General features: G+C 40.9%; 1 protein-coding gene across 1 annotated transcript; it reads right to left on the bottom strand.

Moving 5' to 3' along the window:
* Window positions 1-6,705: 6,705 nt before the first annotated feature.
* Window positions 6,706-11,812, bottom strand: LOC112256775 (gap junction delta-2 protein). The gene is made up of 2 exons (XM_024430272.2): window positions 11,187-11,812; window positions 6,706-10,797 (listed from the first exon to the last, which is right to left on the bottom strand). The coding sequence occupies exons 1-2, from the start codon at window positions 11,255-11,257 to the stop codon at window positions 9,951-9,953; spliced, it is 918 nt and encodes a 305-aa protein (XP_024286040.1). The 5' UTR covers window positions 11,258-11,812; the 3' UTR covers window positions 6,706-9,950.
* Between the last annotated feature and the right edge of the window lie 15,124 nt (window positions 11,813-26,936).

Below are 26,936 nucleotides of genomic sequence, written 5' to 3'. Positions count from 1 at the left end.
CTTTAAGGTCGGAGAGAATTCCCAAATTCCCAAGCCTGAATACATTTAAAAAAATCCTCATCGTAATATTACACTGCTCATCCACTTTAGTGGATGAACTGAGGTTCAGGGACTGTCAAGGTGTTGTGAGGATAACAGCCATAATGCCCATAATAATTATACTGTTTCATCTCAATATATTGTGACCTTTCAGGACCTGATATTTGTCATTATTTTTGTTGTAGCTGTATGACAGTTGAAATTGGCAAGGCCCAGTGCACTAAATGTTGTTAATAATGTTATAATGCATGTGTTAAAGATACATTCTGATTGATTAACATTTTGGGTTGCAATTTTGTGGCCTGCTATTTGAGACAGAGAGAATATAAATCAAGTGTTGTCTAAAGAAGTGGCTATTCAGCAGTTATAGGCCATCTGTTGTGTTTGCCGCTGGCTGCCTGGTGTATTGATCCCAGCAGAATACCATTAAGACATTTTTTAAAGGATTCTACTGTCAGCAGCATTCACCTGGGCTAGGCTGGGGCGCTCCCTTCCTCCGGCTCCTCATCCTCCCATAGGCTATCCCTTCTTCCATGATGCACTGTGTGTGACCTCCAACCCGCAGAGTTCTGTAAATTACAATGTAATTGGTGTCTCTGTCACGAGAATATTATATTTTACGGTCATAAGAGCTGATGTCAGTGTCTGCAGAAAATAGCTTCGTGGGGGTCCGTGGAGGTCCAAACATAGTTAACGTTGCGTCACGTGACAGAGAAGGAAACGTCAACAGGAAGTATAGGATACAGACATTAACACAATCAACGCTCCCCAAGTAGGCTAGTGTGTGTGTCTGTGTGGTAAGCTTGACTGACTCTCAACAAATGTACACTGCCATAATCTTTGAGCCTGAGGATGTTGGATGACACAGGCGGATAGATGTGAATCTTTTCCGATCAACTGGAATTCCATGCACATTTCAAGAGGCTTATTGCACCAACGCGTCTTCTGGCAGACTGGGTGTGGGTGTGGGTGTGTGTGTGTGCATGTGGGTGTGTGTGTGTGTGCGTGCGTGTGCATGTCTGTCTGATGTGCTAATGCTAACAGAACATTTCTCACTCTAATTAACACCTCCTGTCCAACCTCAGCATAAGGTCCTACAGTAGTCTCTCAACAAGGCAGACTGTACTGTCTGAGACACTGGAGACGGAGGGATGGATCCGTGAGTGTCTCACTCAGTCTATGTTAATCCAGCTAGGGAGAATGTGGCAGTCACACTGTGAGTTGTTGGAGTATCTGAGGTCTTTTACAGTTAGTGCTACCATCTGCATCATCTGGCTTTGCTGCAAAAACATCCTAATGCTACATCATACATTTTAATACTAAATGTATTTTAAAGTTTGGTAAATATCTTATCTCTTGTTGTTTTTACATTACATAAACAGTAGTATTTTACATTAATGTATTCCTATTCTTGTAGATGGCAGATTTTCAAGATGACCATTATTATGTCACATATTCAAGAGGAAAATACATACCTATAGGTTATACATGATAAAGCATTTTACAGGGACCATGTTTCCTTTTCATTCTCAATGACAATGATCTCCTGTGAATGGAAGAAAAATGTCATACGTTTTCTATAATAGAGTCTGCATCCAATGGAGTAGCTGTTTGCTGCTGGGTTTTCATTTCTAATCCTCAGCAAGCGGTGAGATTGTAGAACATGTTGTAGCTGGCAATCAAAGCCCTGATTGAAAAGTATATTTCATCACTGTGATATTGGGCTACACGAGACGGCACATGATTTATACCAAAGGAGTGTCACATCAAAGAGAGAGAAAGAGAACGAGGGAAGGAGAATGAAGGAGAGGGTGAGAGAGAAGTACAGAAGGAAAACAGAGAGAGAGGATACAGCTACCCAGTTCAAATAGAGTCCAGACGTAAATCGGAGTGAACTAGACCAACTTACTCAGTGGGCTATGCAGCGTAGCAGGTACAGTAAATCCCCAGGATGATATTTCCTCCAGGGAGTCTCCGGCTGTGAGTCTAATGTAGAATGACCATGTTGTGAAACGTGAAGTTCCATCTGAGTTATATAACTGTATAAATACTGTATTTTCTGGACTGTATTTCATTACTGAGCTAATTAGTACCATCTCACAGCTCATGTGAACCTGTGGAAAAACTGCACTGTAGGCTAGCCTCTCTTATCTAATGAAGGCTATAAGCAATGTATTCCTTGCTCCGTGTAAAAGTGATAGCTAAATAATGTGTCCCTTACAAAAAAAGATTGCCGTTTTGAAACTGCAGTAAAAAGTGTAGTAACTGCAGTCAACTATGATATTTTGGAAGCAGTAATTGCAGAATAACTCTAACTGCAGTTACACTGAAAATTTACTGCAGTAAAGAAAACGGTGTTATTTTGGACAAAGTATTTGCTCCATACTGCAGTTATACTGCACTCTAACTGCAATCTTTTTTCTTAAGGGGTGTACCCTCGCTACCCCATGTCACCCTGTGATGAAGTCAGGGGTTTTAGCAATCTTTTCCTCGTTCAATTCATGAATTAGTGGAGTAGAAATTGAATTGGTGCCAAGCTTGAGTGAGACAAGTGCCTCATTGTAAACCTTGTAAGGGCCATGTTAGGGCAATCTGTAGTGTGTTGGTGGTCTTGGCTGGCGATTAGATCCTTAGCATACTCTTCTTGCTCTCTTTCTCTCCTCTCTCTCTCTCTCTCCCTGCTCCAGCACTAATCCCATTAGACAGGGAGCACCTTTGTAGCTGATTAAGCCTCGGCTGCCACTGATTTTTATTGGCTACCAAATTGTGCGTAACTTAAACATTTATCAGGGTCGATCGGCTATGCAGCGGGTGGTGTCTGCTTTCCCTGCCGCCAGGGAGAAACTGGGAAGTGGAGGGGGGGGAGAGGACAGGAGGGGCAGAGGGAATTATTTACAAGTAGCAGGATGAGTGTCAGCACGGATGGGGCTTTCAGGGCCCAAAATGAAAGATGGCACAAAAGGGAAATCGTTAAAGGGTTTGCTACCGTAGTGTGGTCTCTAGCCTAGTGCTACCCGCTCTCTATAAATGACTAACTGCTCTCTGAGGCAAAGTTGGTGTATTGCAGTATAACAGCCTGGCATTTACAGTGCATTTGGAAAGAATTCAAATGTAACTTTTTCCACATTTTGTTACATTACAGCCTTATTCTAAAATGGATTAAATACATTTTTCCCTCATCATTCTACACACAATACCCCATAATGACAAAGCAAAAACAGGTTTAAAGAATATTTTGCTAATTTATAAAACAGAAAAAACAGAAAAACGCTATTTAGATAAGTATTCAGACCCTTTGCTATGAGACTCGAAATTGAGCTCAGGTGTATCCTGTTTCCATTGATAATCGTTGAGATGTTTCTACAACTTGATTGGAGTCCACTTGTGGTAAATTCAATTTATTGGACATGATTTGGAAAGACACACAACTGTATATACAAGGTCCCACAGTTGCCAGTGCATGTCAGAGCAAAAACCAAGTCATTAGGCAGGATTGTGGAGCGCAGAGCCCCTAGAGCCCAGAGGCAGGATTGTGTCGATGCACAGATCTGGGGAATCGTACCAATAAATGTATGCAGTATTGAAGGTCCCCAAGAACACAGTGGCCTCCATACTTCTTAAACGGAAGAAGTCTTGAACCACCAAGACTCTTCCTAGAGCTGGCCGCTCTGCCGAAATTAGCAATCGGGGCTGAAGGCTCTTGGTCGGGAAGATGGCCAAGAACCTGATGGTCACTCTGACAGAGCTCCAGAGTTCCTCTATGGAGATGGGAGAATGTTCCAGAAGAACAAGCAATCTCTGCAGCACTCCACCAACCAGGCCTTTATGGTAGAGTGGCCAGATGGAAGCCACTCCTCAGTAAAAGGCACATGACAGCCCGCTTGGTGTTTACCAAAAGTTACCCAAAGGACACTCATACCATGAGAAATAAGATTCTCTGGTCTGATGCTCCCCATCCAACCTGACAGAGCTTGAGAGGATCTGCAGAGAGGAATTGGAGAAACAATACCCAAATACAGGTGTGCCAAGCTTATAGCCTTATACCCAAGAAGAATCAAGGCTGTAATGACTGCCAAAGGTGCTTCAACAAAGTACAGAGTAAAAGGTCTGAATACTTATGTAAATGTGATATTTTAGTTTTGTATTTTTAATACATTTGCAAAAACGTCTAAAAACCTGTTTTTGCATAGTCATTATTGGGTATTGTGTGTAGATTGACGACGAAAAAAAACTATTTAATACATTTTAGAATAATGCTATAACTTAAAACAAAATGTGGAAAAGGTTTGAATAATTTCTGAATGCACTGTGCATGCTGTGTATTAGTTCACTGAGACTTGAGGGCATTACTGGAGAATAATATCATGTGAATTTCTCTTCATTCTCCCGAATATAACCTGCAATGACAATGTTATCTGATCAAGACAATGTGGTAGCATAGGATGACTGCATCAGTTTTGTGTTGTAATGTTGGTCTGCGTGGTGAAGGAACAGCCTGTCCCCTAGTGAGCCAACCTCAGGGTGGCAAATCTATTCAGTGTTCATAATCCAAAAGTGATATTAAAAATTTGATTCAGAAATGAATCTGGCAGCACCTTGCGTCGTGCTGTCCTGTCAGTGCTGATTGTTACTGTAGCCATGTCAGCATGGTGCACTTAACCAAATCCATCTGAATGGGATCTGGTTGTCACATGTCCCGCCACCATGTCCCTTTGTCTCCATGTCTGGACGTTTCATTAGGCAGGGGGAAGTTGTCTGAGGAAAGGCTGGCTACACTTAGATCACACTGGCCCTGTCCGCCTGCATGGTGTTAAACATACCCCTCACATATCTCTGTAAATGCATATTCACATCCTCCTCTACTGAACACAAAATCCCATTTTTTTGTTCAAATGGATGCCATATCTCCCTATGTCATATGCCTTTCACATATGTGCTAACCAGGTTCATTTCATAGCTTCTGGCTCACTGGATTAAAAGACCCGCTTTCAGTGTTTTCTTCTGTTTGCTTTCCCCCTTTCACTCAGTAATCTGTGCAAAAAGCAGAATTAAAGGGCTATACTACCCTGAAGCGAGCCTTCTCCTTTCAGGTTGTTAAACGAAGGGAGAATGAGTGGACGTGGTTCCCGGGGCAGAGGGGGTGTGGGATAGTGGGGTTCGCTTTCAGGTCAAAGTACTGCTGTTGTGAGCTAACATGTTTTTTCTATTCATAAACCAGTCATAGCAAAGTGCTCTTATTGACTAACATAATGGTGGGAATTACTGTTGTTTAGTCTTTACCTACAAAGCACATATTCATATATTTTTTTCTAAGTGCATAGATAATTAAAAAATACCATATATTCTAGAGTTTATCTACTTGTAGATTTATACTTATGTAAGTAAAAGACAAAGAAAGAGATGAATACAGCTGTATCGTAGATTCTGACCTGGTATGATTTTCTCCGATTTTGAGTCAGAGTCTCAGTATTATTTCAGACTGTTCTGTGTTAAGCCTCGTCCAACTTCTTGACAGAGAAAAGAGTGTGTTTCTGTTTGATGTAAGGTTGCAGGCAGCCATGGAAGCTCATAAATAAACAAGTTACAGCCCAGCAACATTCATCGCGGCTGCCAATTTGGGCTTGTCCTTCACTTGTCAATCAATTGGCCAGGAATTAACCTAATTTAAAGCCAGGTTTATTGCATTAGGAAGCCCACGACAACCAATAGATTTTGATAACACAACAGCAAAAGACGAGGAAGTCAGTAATTCCCAACTCTGTTTAAATCCGGTTTGGAATTCTTCTTTGGCATTGATAAGGATTCCCATGTTGACTTGCTCGATAATAAGTAAATTGATACTGAATATCCCTTTATCAAAGTCCAGATCTGTGATTACAGTATATTGTGTCTGTAAGAGTTATTCTATTTTGAGAGCGCACCAGGGTTACGTTACTTCATGTAGAAACATCTATGGTTGCACAGTGCATCCAGTATAGCTGATAAATAGTTTTCTCTCATGGGCCTTGCTCATTAACCAGAAAAAAATAAACTTCTAGCATCCCACTCTGTAAACCACCGTATGTATCCCAGTGGTCTTGTCAATGGACTATGACCTGGAACTAAACTGTCATTGGATTAAGCCAGGGTGAAGGAGGAATGCTTTCTTTAGTAATGGGTTTATGAATGCATAATGCATGAATGCATTAGTGAATTAGTGGTAATTAAATCATGTATTAAATTATAATTAAATGTAATTATACGTGATTGTCTTGGACCATCTTATCCTTTTCAATTTGAAGTACATAATTATGCACACACACTATTCATAGTAAAAAGCTATGTTTTATTTGACTTCAATGTCTTGGCCTTTCCCACTGTTCTAGTGTATAGGAGAATGTAGAGCTCTGTGCCTGGCGATAGGATGTGAGGGGGCTTTTTCAGAACATCAGTACTGAGACAGTGTACTACACTGTTGAGGTTTTGGGGATTTTCTTCCACAGAAAATCTTCTATGGATGTAGCACCTGTCAAAATAAATAAATAAAGACTCAGCATTTGAGAAAAGAAGCAGCTCTGAGTTTTTTCTACGACACAAATCTTAAAGATTTACTCCTCCTGTAGACGACAGACGGATAGGAAGGAGTCAAAACACAACAGAAAAAAAGACAGCACACCTTTAACAAATATATTCCCATCTTGGTGAGAAAGTGGATTTAATTCACAGTATGTCTTTCAAAGTCATTCCACTAACAGTACATATACTGAACCAGCTCATGTTAAATAAAAAACATCCAGGGTTGGAGACTTAGTTTGGCTTGTTGAGAAAAATAGTATTGGTGATTTTTATGGTAAACAGTGCATATTTTTTCATCAGCAAGGCCCTTGTTAAAGTGTTGAACAGGAAGGAAGAATTACACTGAAGCAGTGGTGGATGGTAATAACATTTGCTTTTCTTTAATGAGGACAGGACACCGCCCACCTCTCATCTCTCCCTGACCATAACAGTCCCAGGGAGAAGATTTTCTCTAATTGAGAGGTGTTTCTCCAGACAGAGAGATTAAGGGCTAAAATGATCCTGTAAAACTCACTCCCTGTATCTTTAAGCACCTGCAATCAGCTGAAATTAGTTGTTTTCCTGAGCATTTGTCTTGGATCCTTGGAATAGCTGCAGTCCTTGCTCAGATGTATCTACTGTTGTCAAGAGTGGGGGCCAAAGCGAGCACAAGATAAATGCCAGAGAACTCAAATTAATGTGATCTTTCTTTCGTTCTGGTTTAACTTGCTTGGGAGGCTGTAAACCAGAACTGGGAGAGTTGCTTACATCTATCGCTACTTCCAGCTATCTCTCTGGTCAATAGTCAAAAGCCCTCTTTCTTTTTAGCCCGGCTGTCATGAGCTGAGCACAAAGGAAATAAAGAGCAGCACAGGTACCATGTAATATTAAACCAAGCCTTCCAACACTCACATGATGGAAAATGCAACACAGCATGCATAATTGCATTCATACATAACCCAATAATTTTGGCATTTAGAAGTAGCCGTGAAAATACCAGGATGAATATTGCAGGGAAACCACTAGCACAGCATTAGAGCATCTGGCCCTTCAGTAAATGTACAGTAAATATACAGTAATGTACAGTGAAAATATAGTCTTTGTAGGATCCCTTACACAACAGCCTTGTATAACTAGTAGTTCTCAGTGAAAGAACACCCATGACATTTCAAGCGTTGAAGACAACTGTGTGGAATTGAACACTTCAATCTTATAGAACAGGATGGCCTGTACAGTAATTTGGTCAGTAAAAAAATGTAATCGAGAGAGGGACGGGATAGACAAATAGAGAGAGCGAGAGATGAAGATGGAGAGAAAAAGAAAAAAGATAATGTGAGCCACTGCATTGCATCAGGCCAAGTAGACAAATTGCACTTCTCCTGTTTTTTTCCCCAGAGTTCTCGAGTTAGGGAGAATTTTCACATCCCTGCTGAGTTTGAGATAGATGTGTCAGTGTGCACTTCTCTGGGCTTTGCCGAATCATCCTAGCCTCCTAACCCCCCTCGGATCCTCCTTGATGGTCATCCCGGAATCCTCCTCTCGCTCTTTTTCTCTCCCCCTCTCTCTCTCTCTCTCTCTCTCTCTCTCTCGCTCTCCCTCTCGTGTTGGTGTACAGTTAACACCTTTTTTCTCTTTCCATTCTTCTAAGTGACCTTCCCTTTGTCCGGAGCCGCTCCCTTGCTCTCTTCCTATAAATGACTGAAGAAGGGATGTGTGAAGGACAAAAAAGGCCAAGTCCTCTATCAATAAAGATCAGGTCTTAATCATCCTATGTTTTGTGCAGTGTGTCTGTCTAATAGCTTCCTGGTCAAGGTTACAAGGTCATTAACAGTATAGCAGCCATGTGAACAGTCACGGTCAGGTCAGCTAAGACTGGGAAGGAACAGTACATGCATGTTAGAATGCATTTCACATTAGGGCTTCCCAGGGCACACTGTAATGGGACATGCAGTATTCATGTTTGTCATGGAAGCATCATACCCATTTAAATGAATTACAGCACACCCACATGGTAACAGATACTGATAGCATCAAAGGAAGCTCTCATAGGGGTTTTCTCATTGGATGGAACAATATAGACTCGTGGGTGTGGCAAACATTGTCATTTTCACTGAACCAAGCCATGGTCTAGACAAGGCAGCTATAGGATCTAACATTCTAACATTCCAGTTCAGCTTTCAGACAGAAAAGTACTGCACCTCACACGTTTCTGGTGTACATGATTCCCACTTTTATTTTCGACAGAAAGGGATGTTTCTTCTGGTTTATTTTGGTTACATTGAAAACCATTCTGTGAAAAACTGTAGCACCAGAGCAGATACTTATTGCCCATCCTTAGTTTGATAAAAAGGTCAATTTGTGCTATTTTGAGTTGAGATCAATTGTGATTGTGGAGAAACGTTTTCTTCCAGTATATAAAAAAGACTAGCACATTATTTATTTTCCAGTCATTTTCTAAATAAAAAGAGAGATGTAAATGTAATATATCCTTTCCATTTAAATCACAACAAATACACTTAAAGCAAAAAAATTGGGCAGCATTTAGCATAATTCAAGCAGGGAATTATCTTTCATGTTGAATAATATTATATATTTATATATATATATATATTTATATATATATATGTTTATGTACAAGTATGGCACTTGATTACACGAAAGCAAGAAAACACTTTTCACAAATAAAAGCAGTGGGCGCTTTGGTGTATTGTAAATTAAGGAAGTCACAGACGTTAGCGTTTGCAGCAAATCCACTAGATACTGTTTTGCAAGTCAGCCATATAGCAATGGAATGATTACATACGTTAAGGTCAGTGGTGCGAACACAGGCAACAAAAAACACGAATGAAGCTAATGTATTTCAACTAGGTCAATCTAGCCAAAATTGATTTATATATTTATCCCATATGCCTATATAAATATGGATAATAGATTTTCCTTCGAACACATAGTCAACCGGTGTATTGTGTTTCTTAAATAGGTTGTTGTCAAAAATCGGTTTGAAACTGTTTTTGAAACACTGTCAATAGCACGTATCGGGTTAGGTTTGGCTCCCCGGTGTTCACCTCTTAGTGCAATTTGCATTTACACTCTTCATGTACAGTAGAGTAAATGCGTGAACACGTCGACATGATCTAAATGTAGCGCTTTACATAGTATAAACGTCACTACAAAGTTGAATCAGTGCAATGTAATAAGTCAACAAACGTGGAATCCAGGCTTGCCATTGGAGTCCATAAAAGACAAACAAATAAAAAAATCTGCCCACTCGTTTAAGTCAAGAAACGGATGAGGTGTGAGGAGCTGTACATCCCGGGTTCATCTTGGTTTAATCTTTACACATCGCACATTGTCCCTTCGGTAACTCTCTCCATGTGCTACACATAAGCAGAGTCACTGGATTGAGTACGGCCGAAATTAGGCACACTCATTCGGGGCAAGTCCTTATTTCTGATTTCATAAATGGACTTCCGCCTCGCCTGCACTCCTCGCACCGCCGTTTTGATTTTCTTCCACCCCAAATGATTGAGTTCTGCCAGATTCAGCAACACACAAAAGCCACTGACCGCGAACATGAAGACTAGAAACACGGTCTTCTCTGTTGGTCTGGAAACATAGCACTCGACATCTTTTATGCATGGATATCGATCACATTCGTACACCGACGGGACGTTGAATCCATACAAGAAATATTGACCCACTAAAAACCCTATTTCCAGCGCGTTTCTGAAAACCACTTGAATTATGTAAAATCTCGAGATACCCTCTTGCCGACTCTTTTTAGACTTCCCAGTAGTTCTCATGGCTGAATTTGGGATCTCTTTGACTTCCAAACAGTCGGGTTCGGCTTCTTTGGTGGAGTTCTCTGTGTTCTGAAGTACTCCATTCACAATGGTGTTTTTAATCTTTTTGCTGTCGTCTCGTTTCATTGAATCTTGATCCTTATCCAGGGACAGAAAGACAGTGGAGTACCGTCGCTCCTTCTGTTTCGCTGACTGATGCACCGAGTATGTGATAAAACAAAGACTCGGGGTGCAAACCATTATGATCTGGAAAACCCAAAATCGAATGTGTGAAATTGGGAATGCCTTGTCGTAGCAAGCCTGGTTGCAGCCAGGTTGTAAGGTATTACAAACAAACATGGTTTGCTCATCATCATAGACCGTCTCTCCAACTATTGCTACGATTAGAATCCGGAAGATCACCACCACAGTTAGTAGGATCCTAAAAAACAAACAAAGTATTAATATAAGTCCGTAAATGATTTACAATAGCGCTCTAAACAGGCGTGTGTTTGGGAGCTGTCCAGTGCTGAAACCGAACGCTATTCGCTCTCAGCATGGAGTTTGGGATGCTATGTGTATTATGCGTTGTTGTCATTTGTGTTATATACTTTGTGTACTCTGAAGTATTTACTAATTGGCATTCATCTGTATTTGTGTTTTAAAATGTTTTGCCAGTGTTGGTTTGGTAATGTAAGCGGAGCAGGCAATAGTGCACGGTCTCTGCCTCTCAGTTAGTGCATGGCACAGGAACCCATCTATCCTCAACAACAGCCATTAAAACAGGCAACTCTGTATATACTGCAAATACAGTTGACATTTTGCTCTTACCTTCCTATCATAGTAGAGTGCTGCTGGACAGCAGCCTCCAGAAGCCTCTCTAGTATGGTCCATTCCCCCATTGTTGTTCATCCGGAGCAGGCGAGAGTCTACGGCACACTGCACGAACTTCTGCCGAATATGTGGAAAATATTTCCTTGGGTTTTTGGTCGTCGTCACTCTCCAGAGGCTCGGAGGTTATCTGACAAATGCATTGATCATGAGCCCGCAGCTGTCCTGCACTCCTCTCTCGCGCGTCGTGCAATAGGGTTCTGTGCGTCTGCCCGAGCGCTCGCGTGACGCTGTCACTTTCTCGTTGTCTTGGGGAGTCCGAAAGGCTGATTACAATAAACCCTCCTATTGTCGATCTTAAGATCAGACTGATGAGTCGCGGGCTGTGTCTGGATGCAGGGAGGTTGGATTTAATGTATTGCCAGCGTTAATCCGCCTTTAAGTAGTCCCCTCTCTGCGTCATGTGCAGACAGGTTGGCGGAACGCGGCCAAACGCTGCCAGGATTTCTCATTTTCAATATTCGACGAATGGAACCCGGGGCCGGCGTGAAAGATTAATCTGTGATAAAATGATTGGCGATAAGCTCAGTGCACCCGGGGTGTTTCAAGTTTACAACACATACAAATGACTGAGCCAGACCGAATTGTCTCTGGTGCGCGTGCTCAGGGTCATAGAGGTAGAGGGAGAGGGATAAAGGGAGAGAGGTAAATGCGCTGTGTACTGAGCCCTCGGGTCAAGGTTTGGCGCCCAGATATTTTTTCGGATCCCTTTAAGGCAAACACTTGTTGATTTGTAACTATAATCGTGACAATGCCTGCAATAAAGCAGGTTTTCTTGAGTGCACGTGGAATACCCCCGATTTCAGTACTCGTAGTAACGCCATAGTAAAGCAGGGAAAATAATAATGCTGTGGATACACTGTGACTAAGTGAAAGTACCATCCGAGTTGCTAATCGCTTTACAAGTTTGCCTGCCTGTGTGTGTGTGTGTCGATATGATCAACTCAACTACGGAGCAAGGGGCGTGACCTCATTCATTAATATTACTGGTTTTAAGACCAAAGACTACACACAAATATTAGTAAATGTTAAGTGGTAGCCTTAATACATCGAGAAGCCTATATTGTATCTTTACATGAAAATTAGATAATATAAAAACAAATATTATTTTCCCCCCAAAATGTAATGAAATTACAAGTGAAGGATTGGCCTTTGTTTGATGAGGCTACTATGTAATATCAATATGTAAAATATTGATATTTCTGACCATTGTGTGGAAGAGAACATATATTTACATATAGTAGACTATATGCAAAGGTACCTTCTACTACCTGATCTCAGGTGCATGGATTAGAGTGAGTGATCATGTGACTTCATTTTTATTGAATGAAGGGGCGTGGTACAAGGGCTTATCTCTCCCTGCTGTAATCTTCCATAAACTCAAATCTTTTATAACCTTCCTATGAATCATCACGTGATGTGATAGATAAGGTGTGTATGAGAGAGAAAGATGGGAGGATGCTCTCTAAACTACAGCACATGATCTTGAATAATATAATACATGGATGGCTTTGAGGTCATCAGGAATGCAAACACTTCGTACCAACACAATTCATAAGACCCATGAAACATGGCATAAACACACCAATCCAAGTCCATAAGTTATGCCGCATCAATTGTGTTTTCCTACATACATCCACATATGAAAATTAAAAATATCAGAGGGGTATGCTCCCTGCACAGTCTTAACAGAACAAGGTATTTGAAAGTGCCATTCCTGTCACCTTTGTCATTGACATGAGTCATATTGGCTTATAGGTTTAAGCTATCAGCTGTTGTGATTAAGGAACTTGTACAGATGCACCGTCGAGAGCATTCTGTTGGGCTGTATATCACTGCATCTTCACCACTGGGTTCTCCAGAGGGTGGTGCGGTCAGCACAGCAACGGGGACACACTGCCTGCCCTCCAGCACATCTACAGCACCCGGTGTCATAGGAACACCTAGAAGACCATGAAGGACCTTAGCCACCCGAGCCAGGGCCTGTTCACCCCGCTGCCATCTAGAAGGTGGAGACTGTACAGGCGCATCCAAGCTGGGACCGAAAAACAGCTTCCATCTCCAGGCCATCAGACAGTTAAACAGTCATCACTAGCTGACCTCCAGGGTTAGGGAGTAATGGATCACATGTAGTCCTTTACATGTAAGGGATTACAAAAAACTAACCCATTACCAGCAAAAACATTGTAATAAGATACTTTTGATAAACTAGATGATTACTTCGAGGATTACTTTTAAATTCAGAAAGGATGTTCAGAAAATATCTTTAACGCTTCTGTTCTCAAGGACATTCAAATCAGCATTGAAAAAAGGAGCAAAAGTCATTTGTTCAACGTGAGTGAGTCTGACCACAAGTCAGAGACCACTACGATGACATCAAATGTGTTTGCGGGATCACGGGAAAATAGCAGGAATAGGCTTTTGTAGGCTACAGTCTAAGCTATGTCAGCATTGTCACAACCTGGCTCTTCGATGGTGACCAACAAGGGAGTCCACACATTGGCAGTTAAGGAGTAACAAAAACATTAGATAACTAACAAAGTATAAAACTACAGAGGAAAACTAACCTGTGAAGTGTGAAAGTAGGCATGTGAAGGGTGTAATGGAGATGCATGGATGAAGGTCAAATGTGTGTAAGTGTTGACGCGTGCATATAATCCCAAAACAGAACAATGGAGGGAGAGTGAGGCGGGCGTAACAACCCCTTACATAAAAATCAGGGCCTAACAAGGACCCGAAAACAAAACCCACAACCATACAAATAACTGATAGCTGTTAAACTTTCAGGAGAAATAGCTAACAGGATGTTCCACACCGTCATCTGCTTGAAGCAACACGGCACCTGTCCCACATTACTGGCATCCACATATAGGCTGAAAGGCTGTTCCAATCGTGGGGCAGCCAACACAGGGTCAGAGCTAAGAAGCCATTTCATATTTTTAAAAGCACTTTGACAGCAGGAAGACCAGATTAAATCAGCCCTCTTCAACAGATCAATCAGAGGTGCTACAACCGTGGAGAACGTGCAGCAAAACCCCTGATAATACCCAACCATACCTAGGAAGCTTTGCAGCTCCTTCTTGGTGGTGGGCGGTGGCCACTTTAGCCCGCACTGGGAGAACATGACCCTGCCCAACCACTCTGCCGATGTAGAGAATACCTCCGGGAATCTCTGTACATTTTCATTGATAATCCCTACATGGGATTGGGTATGAGAAATGACCAGAGGAGATGCATCACGCCAGACACGACTACTGGCTAAGTTACCCAAAATCGCATGAACATCGTCAATGGGCTGAAAGGGACATACCACAAGGGAAACCTCACCTTGCACTAGGTCAGATTACAGTTTGACTTTGTGCAAGGGTAGAGCCAATGTATTCATCCCTTGAGTCAGGACACTGGTTCCTGTATCTGTCTCCAGAGAAGGCAGAACAGACTCCAAAACATATGATTCAGTCTCACTGGATCTTTACTGGCACATCACTTCCCAATAGTGAAACATATCCTGTGACAAACGGCGAATAATCAGTACTAAAAGTTTTGGACAATTCTTGCGTTTGCACAACAGGATTAACATGAGGAACAGGCCCAGCTAACGCAACAGGTTTTACATTTGTGCTGGCCAAGCTGCTGCCCTTTTACCAAGGACAGGACATTCATTCTTCTAGTGGCCTTTACCGTGACAATAATTGCAGATTTGACTTACATCATTCTGTCCACATGAACCATGTTTGGATCTAGATGGAAATGTGTCATTACCAGAACCAAAGGAATGTACTGACTGAAATCCACTTGAACTATTACTCTGCCCCCAATCTCACATACAGGACCCTCAAACTGTTTGTTGGTCAGTACATACTCATCTGCCAAAACAGCAGCTTCAGATGCAGTCCATCCTTTATGTTCATTTATATAGGTAGCAAGACGATCAGGGACAGATTCTTTAAATTGTTCCAAGGAACACTAGGTTGCACAAATCTTCAAAACTAGTGACTGCTGAAACAGTACACCAACGATTGAATTGAGTTTCCAAATCCTGTGAAACCTCAATGTGGGACTGTTTTTCACCTTTAACGTTCTGAAACGCTGTCGATACAAGTTGGTCCCTGAAGTGTAAGCATATCACAGTTCTAACCTTTACGTAATCATTGCTATCTGTAGCGCTAAAAGATAAGCCTCCTGAGCCCTACCGGTCAAAACACTCTGTAGCATCAAAGTACAGTCTGCATCAGGCAAAGCCTGAGAGTCTGCTACACTTTCAAATAACGTTTAAAATAGATCAGGATCCTTTTCAGTACATTTAGGCACCAACCAGAGATTACCAGCAACAGAAGGTGGAGAACGACCAAGAGAAGAACATTCCATTGGGGAGCTTGAGTAGTCGATTGCAAAAGCAAATTCACCTGAAAGCTTGCCTTCTCTGACACGTTCTAACCGCTGATGTTGCAACCACAGTTTAGCTTGTTCGTATCCTGCTTCAACCTTTACAGATCTTGGTCATGATTTAGCTGCAATAAAAGTGACTCATTTTTATGCTCAAATGTCAAACCAGCACTAGACACAACTGGTACATCCAATACAGCTGGACTACGTTCACTCAATTCTGCCTTCAAAATATCAGCTGAAAGCAAATTCGCTGACAGAATAGACCTCAGTATCCTTGAGACTTACTAATCTCAACATGATACGCAACTTCAAAAACTGTTCCTTCATAAACTGCATAAGCAACTCATCAGGGGCACGGACAAAATCCTCAATAGAAGCTATAATGCTACTACCAAGTGAACAGAATAGTAGCCCAAACTTTGAACTGCCGAATGTGCACATCGACTACAGAACAAGTACATAGCTGACTTAAGTGCAAAAACAGATGAGTATTACGAGATACCCCAAATCCTATTGTTAAACTTAACCCTAGTCTTCAGTGGCTTTGCGGTGGGTAATGATGCACTAGAGCCTGCTGGTACGAGGTAACCAAACCCGGATGTGCTCCCGAGACAACTGCTCTGACCACCATCACAAAAATAACGTTGCTATACCTAACAGGGGGAAAGACCATAACTCTGGGCAATGAGTTGTCTGCCTCAACTTCACTGTCATACATTGCAAAGACAACTCACCTCCATAATCAGATGACCCAACAGGGAACATAGGTGTCTAGACAGTACAGGAAAAGAGACTGGTCATCTCTCCACCAAGTCATCAAATCGATACCTTAGAAGGCAATTTCTCTAAACCAATTGAAGTGTGATTAAACACAACTACAAAAAATCAACATGTAACTCCCAATGTACAATAGCACATACAAATGGTGAAAAAGCCATACAGGCTTCTGGGACAATACCAGAACTAAGCGAACCACAAGACCAACAAATTAGTGCTAACCAATTACCATATATACTAGGGATAACATCAAAATAGCCAAGGCAAGATCCTGGATGAGACCCCATTTGTCACAACCTGGCTCTTACATGGTGACAAACAAGGGAGTCCACACATTGGCAGTTAAGGATTAACACAAATATTTATTAAATAACTAGCAAACTAGAAAGGAAAACTAACCTGTGAAGTGTGAAAGTAGGCATGTGAGGGGTGTAATGGAGATGCATGCATGGATGAATGTAAAATGTGTGTAAGTGTTGAATGAAGGGTGCACCTATTCCAAAACCATGATCAACCAGATCACAAAACAAAATGGTGCTTGTGAAGAAAAAGAGCTATGACTAGGCACCAGGAACTTTTATCTCCTAGTTGAACCCAAACCCAGGTGCAACTTGTCACCTTAACGACCCAATCAGCTCCACCTATCCCCAATCTGCAAATAAAAGCACAAACACAGAGAAGGAGGCAGGGAGAGTTTAACAGCATCCAAAGATTATCCAACGTCACTAAATGCTTGAATGTAAGAGTGACAGCAGTGGTGTAGTCTATGGCGATATGGATATCACGTGTTATTGATCTCTACATAGTGCATTGATGTGAATCACACTACTGCTCTCTCCTTTAGATATTTTCACCTTACAGAATGTGGGTTTTGTGGATGGCTGTTCACACATCTAAATGTGTATTTGAACCCAATAGTGGTTGAATTCTAGAAGTTTAAGCTGCCTATCAATCATTGTTTTTGAAACCAGTGGACAGACAGTGAAATATGTGCTCTTGAAACAGCTGCATTATTTTGTTGTATTTTTTATTTAACCTTTAATTAGCCATTTAACAGTGAGGATCCCAGCCTATGGAATAAAAGTGAGGCTTTTATTGCTCATTCTAATTCATGCTGATAAATGAATATATAGGCCTAGTGGACACATGCTCAAACTTGCACACTTTTGATAGACTTAAAGGGGAAATCTGTCGTTGCTATCTTAATTAATTAACATCTTAATTGATGTCCTGATGCTGCATGTTTCCCGAACACTGCTATATTGATAATATTCTGGGGAAAATGTAGCAAATTATAGCATTGATTAATTGATTTGTTAATTGATTATATGAATGGAGAAACGTTTAATTACAGCTGATTAATGGACGTGCTACAATTTCTATTGTGCATGGGATTTACAAAGAGGCCTACCAAAAGGATCATCTTCATGTTTTGACAAGAAGCTTGTTATAGTAGTAACATTCTCAGACAATATCCGCTGGGCACACCATCTCATTTCAACATGGATAATTGGGTAATATTTGTTTGAGACTTTGATCAATGACAACCTATATTCACCCACTCTAAAAGACAGCCACAAGTTAATTGAATTTCCAATGTGTTCACTGTGCTTTCAACCATCTAGAAGCACAACCAAATTACAATGGAAAAACTATGTCAGATTTTTGGTTTAGTTGTCACACAAATATCACTACGCGTTCAACCATTCAAAAGCAGCACATTTCAAATGGGAATACAAGGATTTTTATTTTTGTTTCACCTTTATTAAACCAGGTAGGCCAGTTGAGAACAAGTCCTCATATACAACTGCGACCTGGTCAAGATTAAGCAAAGCAGTGTGACAAAAACAACAACACAGAGTTACACATGGAATAAACAAGCATACTGTCAATAACAAAATCAAAAAAATCTATATACAGTGCAAATGTAGTAAGATTAGGGAGGGAAGGCAATAAATAGGCCATAGTGGTGAAATAAATACAATTTAGCATTAACACAAGTGATAGATGTGCAGATGATGATGTGCAAGTAGAAATAATGAGGTGTAAATGAGCAAAAATAAATAACAATACAGGGATGAGGTAGTTGGGTGGGCTATTTACAGATGGGCTGTGTGCAGGTGCAGTGATCGGTAAGCTGCTTTGACAGCTTATGCTTAAAGTTAGTGAGGGAGATATAAGTCTCCAGCTTCAGTGATACAACAGATGAATGTGTTATCACTATGCTTCATCTAATAGCGCAATTAAATGACCTGGATTGCAGTTGAGATTACATTAAAAGTACATGGTGCAAATGAGAAATGCTGTTCGAGATTTTGCACAGAGAATTACAGCAATTGTGAAGATCTCCACAGACCTGATACGACCTATGCATGTTATTATGAACATGCAGTCTTTGGGATGACATAAGAATACATTTATAGTTACAGTAATTTCAAAATGTGTCTATGGATGTGTTACTCATTTTAAGTTTGCAGTTTGTAAGATAGCCTTAACTTTAGGCTATTTATTGTATTTCAAAAGTAATATTTAATTGTGTTTGGTCGACAGTGCAACCAAATATCCACCTATGAAGGAGATGAAATTACTGCTTGGATAGTTCCAGCTGTGCCACTGACTTAGTCTGGCTTTAATTCCAGTTTGTTTACTAATTAATAATTGATACAGTATATATTATGTAAATGTGATGTAACTTACAATGTATGTAATGAATCCAGTTTTAAAATAATAAGAGCCTAATTACTTTTTTAAAAAATACAAAAAAAGTCACAAAACAAGAAATGATGCAAACAACTAAATGTATCTCATGAAAGAGAGAAAATAAACGGAGAAATATGTTTTTATAGCTTATCTTGTTTTAAACAACAACAGCAAAAAATGTCAAATCCTGGATGGGAGACCAAAGGGTAGCTGTAGATAGATCAGTTCTCCAGTAGATAGATCAGTAATCCTACTGGAGAATTGTCATGATGACATATCTTGTGGTTGAAATTTCACCCTCAAAACAACAGTTTATGTTGATGACTTCAAATCCGATGTGTTTTCCACGTAAATGACTTTAAAACAACGTTGATACAGCCAGTTTCTGCCCGGTTGGTAGCGATTCAGACGGCGATGGGATGAAACAGTGGAGCAGCAAATGGGGAGACAACTTGTGCCACACAGCTGGCAATAGCAGCTGCTTGTCACTATTAGTTGTAGAAATTCCAAACCTGACCATTCTGGATTCTCTTTAAGCAGAGGAGTCAGGTCATTGAGGCATTTTGAAGCAACGGCAAGAAATTGTTGTGAAATATATGATTCAGTTGAATCTGTTTTCTTTGTATAGGCCTACATAGCCTGTGTAGTTTAAGGCAAAAGGTGGCTACTTTGAAGAATCTGGAATATAAAATCTATTTTGATTTATTTAACACTTTTTTTGGTTACTACTTTATTCCATGTGTTATTTCATAGTTTTGATGTCCTCACTATTATTCTACAATGTAGAAAATAGTGAAAATAAAGAAAAACCCTTGAATGAGTAGGTATGTCCAAACTTTTTTTAGGAACTCAGTCAATCTCAGTCAGTCTCGACTTACTATTGAGAGCAAGAATAGCAGAATACACCAGCTGCAATTTTGAAATTTGGTTGCATATGAGCTATTTTTCGCTTTTTATGTATGTCAGTCACTGACAGTCACTCAGTTAGTCATGTCAGCTAAAAATTTGTAGATTGGTTGTTAGTCTAGCCAGCCATCTAAACTTGTAGCAAACATGGCCAAATAGTGACCGGGAACACAGGGGCCCTGACCCCATTGATTTTCATAGTCATTCTCACCCAGATATCATATTAGCATGGCGTAACTCATTACAACATGTGTAGAATTGCAGGAAAATAGCTGTAAACTGGAGAAAAAAAGATCTCTCTACCCCATGGCAAAATGAGTAGAATTGCGTAAAATTTGTTATAAAATTGCAGTATGTGTAGAATTGCAAAAAAATAGCTTTAAAATGGTCCAATGCAGACATTTTTATCTCAATATCAAATAATTTCTCGTAACTATTTATTCCCTTATTGTGATTGTTTTCAATGTTTTCAAGAATAAAACATAGCTTATAAGCAAAGATCATTTACTCAATATAGAATTTATCTAGGACTGTCTGGGAGTGGTCTGAGTCGGGAGGGGAAAACTGAAAAATAGCTGTTATTGGCAGAGAGGTTTGGTCTATCAACTAATTTACCACATGGTGATGTCACCATGGAAGGCCAAAACTCCATCCCACTATCCCATCTTTTTAAACAGCCCTTACACTAAAAGGGCGTTATCATCATGTTTATAATTTCACAGTATTATTCAAACCTCTTAGTGTGGAAATATATATAAAACAGAGTAAAATCACATTTTTTACTGCACTGGGGCTTAAAAACTGCAATATTTTCCATACTCCTCATGGCAAAATGTGTAGAATTGCAGGAAATGAACTTTAAAACTAAAATGTTCTATGAAATTGCTAAATTCTCTCTGAGTGGGGCCACTGAAATATTTTCCTGTGAGGTGGAGGGTCCCCCAACCAAATCTCGCTTAGGGCCTCCAAAAGGCAAGGGAACTCATACATTTGGGTGATTCATTTAGCATAAATCAATATCCATGGCCATAACCGTAATGCATTATTTACTGTTATTGAGTAAAAAAATCTAAAATAGGCATTTGGATTATTATTGATAGCTATGATATAATGGCTATATGCCAACATGGACTATAACATTTGCATTATGTTGTACTTATTCAGTCAGCAATTTCAATGCATATTTGAGGGAGATGTATTGATAATTCAGTTACCTTGGCAGCACGTTTGTGGTGCCTTTGAATTTCCAAATGAGAATTAAACATAGAAGAATAGAAGAACAGATCATTTCATGACCAGTTCCTGTGTGTGCGTGTGCTGAAATAGCATTGATTTCTCAATGATAAAAGGACAAGACATTACAGATGATACTGCCGGTGCTCTTGAAACAGAGAAAGAGCAAGTTGGTCTAAAATAACACAGGCTAAGAGCATTGGACGGGTCAACCACAAGCAAGAAAGACAAAAGGCCACAATGAGCCATGAATCATATGCTGCTGTCACCCGACCCCAAGCCATAACCGCATCCTTGTGACTCTTTGTTTTTACATTATGTAATGACTGCTAGCCTAGGCCTGCTTTCGTCATCATTCTGCCCCCATTTTCAAACATGGTTGTCTTCTAAAATATTTTCTGAGCAGAGAAGGGTATAACAACACACAAAATGTTGGGAGGATCGTACAAGCGGAGCACCCAAGGGTGTGCAAGATTCATGGCGGTGCCAGGGTGAGTGGAAGAGACACTTTGGAAGGAGCTCAAATATTCACATACTGAGATTTCCACATTAGCAGTAGTCATTGAGGCTAAATAAACATGACACTATCATATTTCCTGCGTCATCTCCTTAATCACACGCCCCAAAGAAGAAACAATAAAACATTTTAGGACTGAAACCACAATCACAGCAGCAAAGCTGTCAGGCAAAAGTGAGTTGATTTGATTTTCATTGGGAATTAGAAATCATTTAAAACAAATGTAAAGGCCCCTATTCACACCCCTGAGGGACACCGTTCGTTTAATGCTTTACATGTGCATTTTCAGTAGATTGAGCAGGACTGTTTTCATAAGATGCAGCTCACTGTGTTTCAGTGCTTTAACGTTTCATCAAAACTGGTTGAATACAAATGATATTAGAGCATTTTGTCCTTTCCCACACTATGTCCTGTGGCGAACGTTAGGGGCCATTTTGAGTTCACATCAGAAAGGGGTCAAAAGCATTTAAACACATTGCACAGTGACATTTCTGTTGAATGCTTGCACATCAACTCTTAACTGAGGAACAACTGGATTGTCTTGAACATGTTTGTGCTTCAGGCCTTTTAACTTGGAGAAGCTATTGGGTGCACCATGGTTTTAGGGGTTCAGTGAACAACAAACTCTGGATGATTTCAGTACACGTTTATGTGGAAATGAAATCAATGACTTTGCATACATAGGCAGAGCACTGACTACAATTAGTAACTGATTAGCTTGTGTTGCAAAGTTCACATTTGTATATAACAAAGAAAAGACATGTTTTGTTGTTGTTGTTGTTGTTGTTGTTGTTGTTGTTGTTGTTGTTGTTGTTGCTTTGATCTCGGATCGATAGAAGGATATCCAGATTAGCAGGGCCGCAGGTAGCCCAGTGGTTAGAGCATTTCTACAGGGTGATAATGGCAGACCCTGGCCATGACCCCACTCTCCAAGGGTGTCTAAGGAGAGTTGGGATATACAAAATCCACGTTACCAATTCCCACGTGCATATTAATACATGTGTGAAATAGGACAAATATAAACTCCCACCAAATGATTATTAGATCCTCATCCCAATGCAGTCCACCAAAACAAGGACTATTTATTAATTATGAAAGAACTGACATGCCTACAACAGCATCCATATTAATCAAGTAAGAGAAAAGCAGGTTGTCAAGTTTGTCAAGGGAAATAAAATCAGACCAATAATGCATTGTATAATTCTTCACTCATTTCCATAAAGCATTTTTTATGCTCACACAGCTTGATGTGCTTCATACTTTGTAAACCTGCACCATCGGTCATTACACCTATAGTTTACATACAGTTCTGCATGTATTATAATGGACAGTGACATGTGAGTCAGTTGCCCAAAGCTTCAGCAGAAGTCAGAGGCAGATTTAGCCCTTTGGTTAAAGAGACTGACAGAATGGCAAGATGTGGGACAGCACACATAGGAAGGGAAAGAAGGGAAAAAATCATCCTGCCTGGGAAGAACTGTATTAATGCCAAGCAAAACACCCTTTGGGTTGGAAACACACACACACACACCAGTGGAGGCTGCTGAGGGGAGGGCGGCTCACAATAATGGCTGCAACGGAGAAAATGGAATCGCATCAAACACATGGAAAACATGTGTTCAATGTATTTGATACCATTCCACTGATTCCTCTCCAGCCATTACCAGAAGCCCGTTCTCCTCAATAGAGGTGCCACCAACCTCCTGTGACCCACAGCCACCCACTCTGTCTTCACACAGACACCAACACAAATCCTCAAACAAACATACTGTACACAATACAACACAGGTTCCCAACACACATAATTAAAGTTTAAAGACAGCCATCAGCACAAGCAAACCCCATACATACTTTTTGGTGCACTGTGTTTGTATGATCTTGTTGGTTTAATGCACATACACAGGTTACCATACCAACCACCCTCTCCCTTTGAAAGACACAGACACAGGTTACCATACCAACCACCCTCTCCCTTTGAAAGACACAGACACAGGTTACCATACCAACCACTCTCTCCCTTTGAAAGACACAGACACAGGTTACCATACCAACCACTCTCTCCCTTTGAAAGACACAGATACAGGTTACCATACCAACTTATATCTCCCTTTGAAAGACACAGACACAGGTTACCATACCACCCACTCTCCTCTCCCTTTGAAAGACACAGACACAAGTTACCATACCACCCACTCTCCTCTCCCTTTGAAAGACACAGACACAGGTTACCATACCAACCACCCTCTCCCTTTGAAAGACACAGACACAGGTTACCATACCACCCACACTCCTCTCCCTTTGAAAGACAGACACAGGTTACCATACCAACCACTCTCTCCCTTTGAAAGACACAGACACAGGTTACCATACCACCCACTCTCCTCTCCCTTTGAAAGACAGACACAGGTTACCATAACACCCACTCTGCTCTCCCTTTGAAATACACAGGTTACCATACCACCCACTCTCCTCTCCCTTTGAAAGACACAGGTTCCCATACCAACCACTCTCCTCTCCCTTTGAAAGACACAGACACAGGTTACCATACCAACCACTCTCCTCTCCCTTTGAAAGACACAGACACAGGTTACCATACCAACCACTCTCCTCTCCCTTTGAAAGACACAGACACAGGTTACCATACCACCCACTCTCCTCTCCCTTTGAAAGACACAGGTTACCATACCAACCACTCTCCTCTCCCTTTGAAAGACACAGACACAGGTTACCATACCACCCACTCTCCTCTCCCTTTGAAAGACAGACACAAGTTACCATACCAACCACTCTCCTCCCTTTGAAAGACACAGACACAGGTTACCATACCAACCACTCTCTCCCTTTGAAAGACACAGACACAGGTTACCATACCACCCACTCTCCTCTCCCTTTGAAAGACACAGACACGGGTTACCATACCAACCACTCTCCTCTCCCGTTGAAAGACACAGACACAGGTTACCATACCAACCACTCTCCTCTCCCTTTGAAAGACAGACACAGGTTACCATACCAACCACTCTCCTCTCCCTTTGAAAGACACAGACACAGGTTACCATACCACCCACTCTCCTCTCCCTTTGAAAGACACAGACACGGGTTACCATACCAACCACTCTCCTCTCCCTTTGAAAGACACAGACACAGGTTACCATACCAACCACTCTCCTCTCCCTTTGAAAGACACAGACACAGGTTACCATACCAACCACTCTCTCCCTTTGAAAGACACAGACACAGGTTACCATACCAACCACTCTCTCCCTTTTTTAAGACACATACACAGGTTACCATACCAACCAATCTCCTCTCCCTTTTAAAGGTGGCAAACTTTAACATTCCCTGAGTTAGCAGTACAGTAGTATACTCCTCACCATATATGTGTGCACAGCGTTTGTGTGTGTGTACAGTGTGTGTACTGTGTGTGTGAGGGTGAAATTACAAAGCAGTATGGGGTTAATTAGATGTTGAGCCCCACATATATTTTCTCTGAGCCCCCCAGGGTGAGGCACGTCTGCCTTTTTCCATCCCCGATCTCATACCCAAATAAAATGCTCTCCAGCCCTGCCGAATCTCTTCCCTCTCATGCTTTCCCTTCTCTCACCATCTCACCCTCTCTCCTCTCACTCCCTCTCTTTCCCTCTTCCACTTTCCTATATATATCTTTCTCCCTTGCACTCTCTCTCACTTGCAGCCTCTCAGATGTTGGCTTAGATGCCTAGGCTGCTCCAGCCAACCAACAACTTTCAAATTTAAATCAGGCAATTTTTGGCAGAGATGTTTTCTGCCCCAGGATCAGAGTTGAGAGCAGAGTTGGAGAGACAAAAAAAGCTAACTAACTAGGTCTTATATGGCACTCACTACGATTTTGGGATGCATCCATCTTTTCTCAATTTAAAAAAAAGTATTTACATTTAAAAAGCATGAGAGGTTTATTTTCACAGTGTGTATCAGTAAATAGTGAGAACTAGAAAAATGAGATTAAATAGTGCTTTGGAATGAATATGAAATATTCATGAATCAAATTTGTTTAATCTTCAAATGCATAGCTCCCCTGAATGTGGTAATGGCATAGGCTACACAGCAGTATTTTGGATAAATCTTAATAGGGATTTTAAACTATTGAAACCTGGGCTATATTTTGATGTTGTTGACAAGGCATTGTGTCAATCAAAACAAGACAGGAAGTACTTTATAGGAGACAAAGTATGCAAGCACCTCATCTAGCACAACAGAAGAACTTTCGGAATGTACCAAGCATTTGTAGTACTCATGCCTGCATAGCCCACTCTGTTTCAATTGGACTTTTACAGCACTGCAATACATTTGAATTCTTCTTCCTTCAGTGCGGATTTACACTTACTATTATTCTCAAAGGGGAACATTTCCATGATGAATGGTTTGAACATAACTCAAGTCTCCCCACAAGTTAACTTTCTGCTAGATATGCTTGGGAAATTGGAATATTCCACTATCTATTCCCTCTGACCTTGTGTTTTTCTTTGAACTGGAATTATATTTCAAGTTTCACCTCTTCCATGTCTCAACCACTGTTCTGTGCCACAAGGAAAGTTGCATATCACATAGTGTAAGAAGAATGATCATTGAAAGGTGACAAGGTCATTTGGAACTGCCAATGTTCAATTGGAAGTGGCTGTCACACCCTGATCTGTTTCACCTGTCTTTGTGCTCGTCTCCACCCGCTCCCGGTGTCGCCCATCTTCCCTATTATCCCCAGTGTATTTATATCAGTGTTCTCTGTTGCCAGTTAGTTTTGTTCGTCAAGCCTACCAGCATTTTTCCCCTTGCTCCTGTTTGTTTCTAGTTCCTGTTTTCTAGTTTTGACAATTCTGCCTGTCCTGAGACTGCCTGCCGTTCTGTACCTTTTGGACTCTGATCAGGATTACTGACCTCTGCCTGCCCTTGAGCTGTTGTTTTGCCTGCCCCTTTCTAGTAATACACTTTTGTTACTTTAACACTGTCTGCATCTGGGTCTTCCCTAAAAAGTGATAGCGGCAACCTGTCATATTTTTGAGTGGGTTATGCTCATTCTGACATATGATCAGAGTACTGTACCTGAAATGCACATTACCTTGTCATTCTCAATTTCTGCGTTAGACGGTAAGAGTCAAAGTTTTACTTTTATGATTGCTGATGAAGCCATAAAT

The sequence above is a fragment of the Oncorhynchus tshawytscha genome, linkage group LG08, assembly GCF_018296145.1.
Source record: "Oncorhynchus tshawytscha isolate Ot180627B linkage group LG08, Otsh_v2.0, whole genome shotgun sequence".
In the NCBI taxonomy this organism is placed as follows: domain Eukaryota; kingdom Metazoa; phylum Chordata; class Actinopteri; order Salmoniformes; family Salmonidae; genus Oncorhynchus; species Oncorhynchus tshawytscha.
This window is presented reverse-complemented; position numbering and strand designations above follow the sequence as displayed.

Excerpts from the sequence above, each read along its gene's own strand:
- LOC112256775 (XM_024430272.2), bottom strand. The coding sequence starts at position 11,257 with ATGGGGGAATGGACCATACTAGAGAGGCTTCTGGAGGCTGCTGTCCAG. Across the intron at positions 10,798-11,186 it reads CACTCTACTATGATAGGAAG|GATCCTACTAACTGTGGTGG; the intron begins GTAAGAGCAAAA and ends TTTGTTTTTTAG.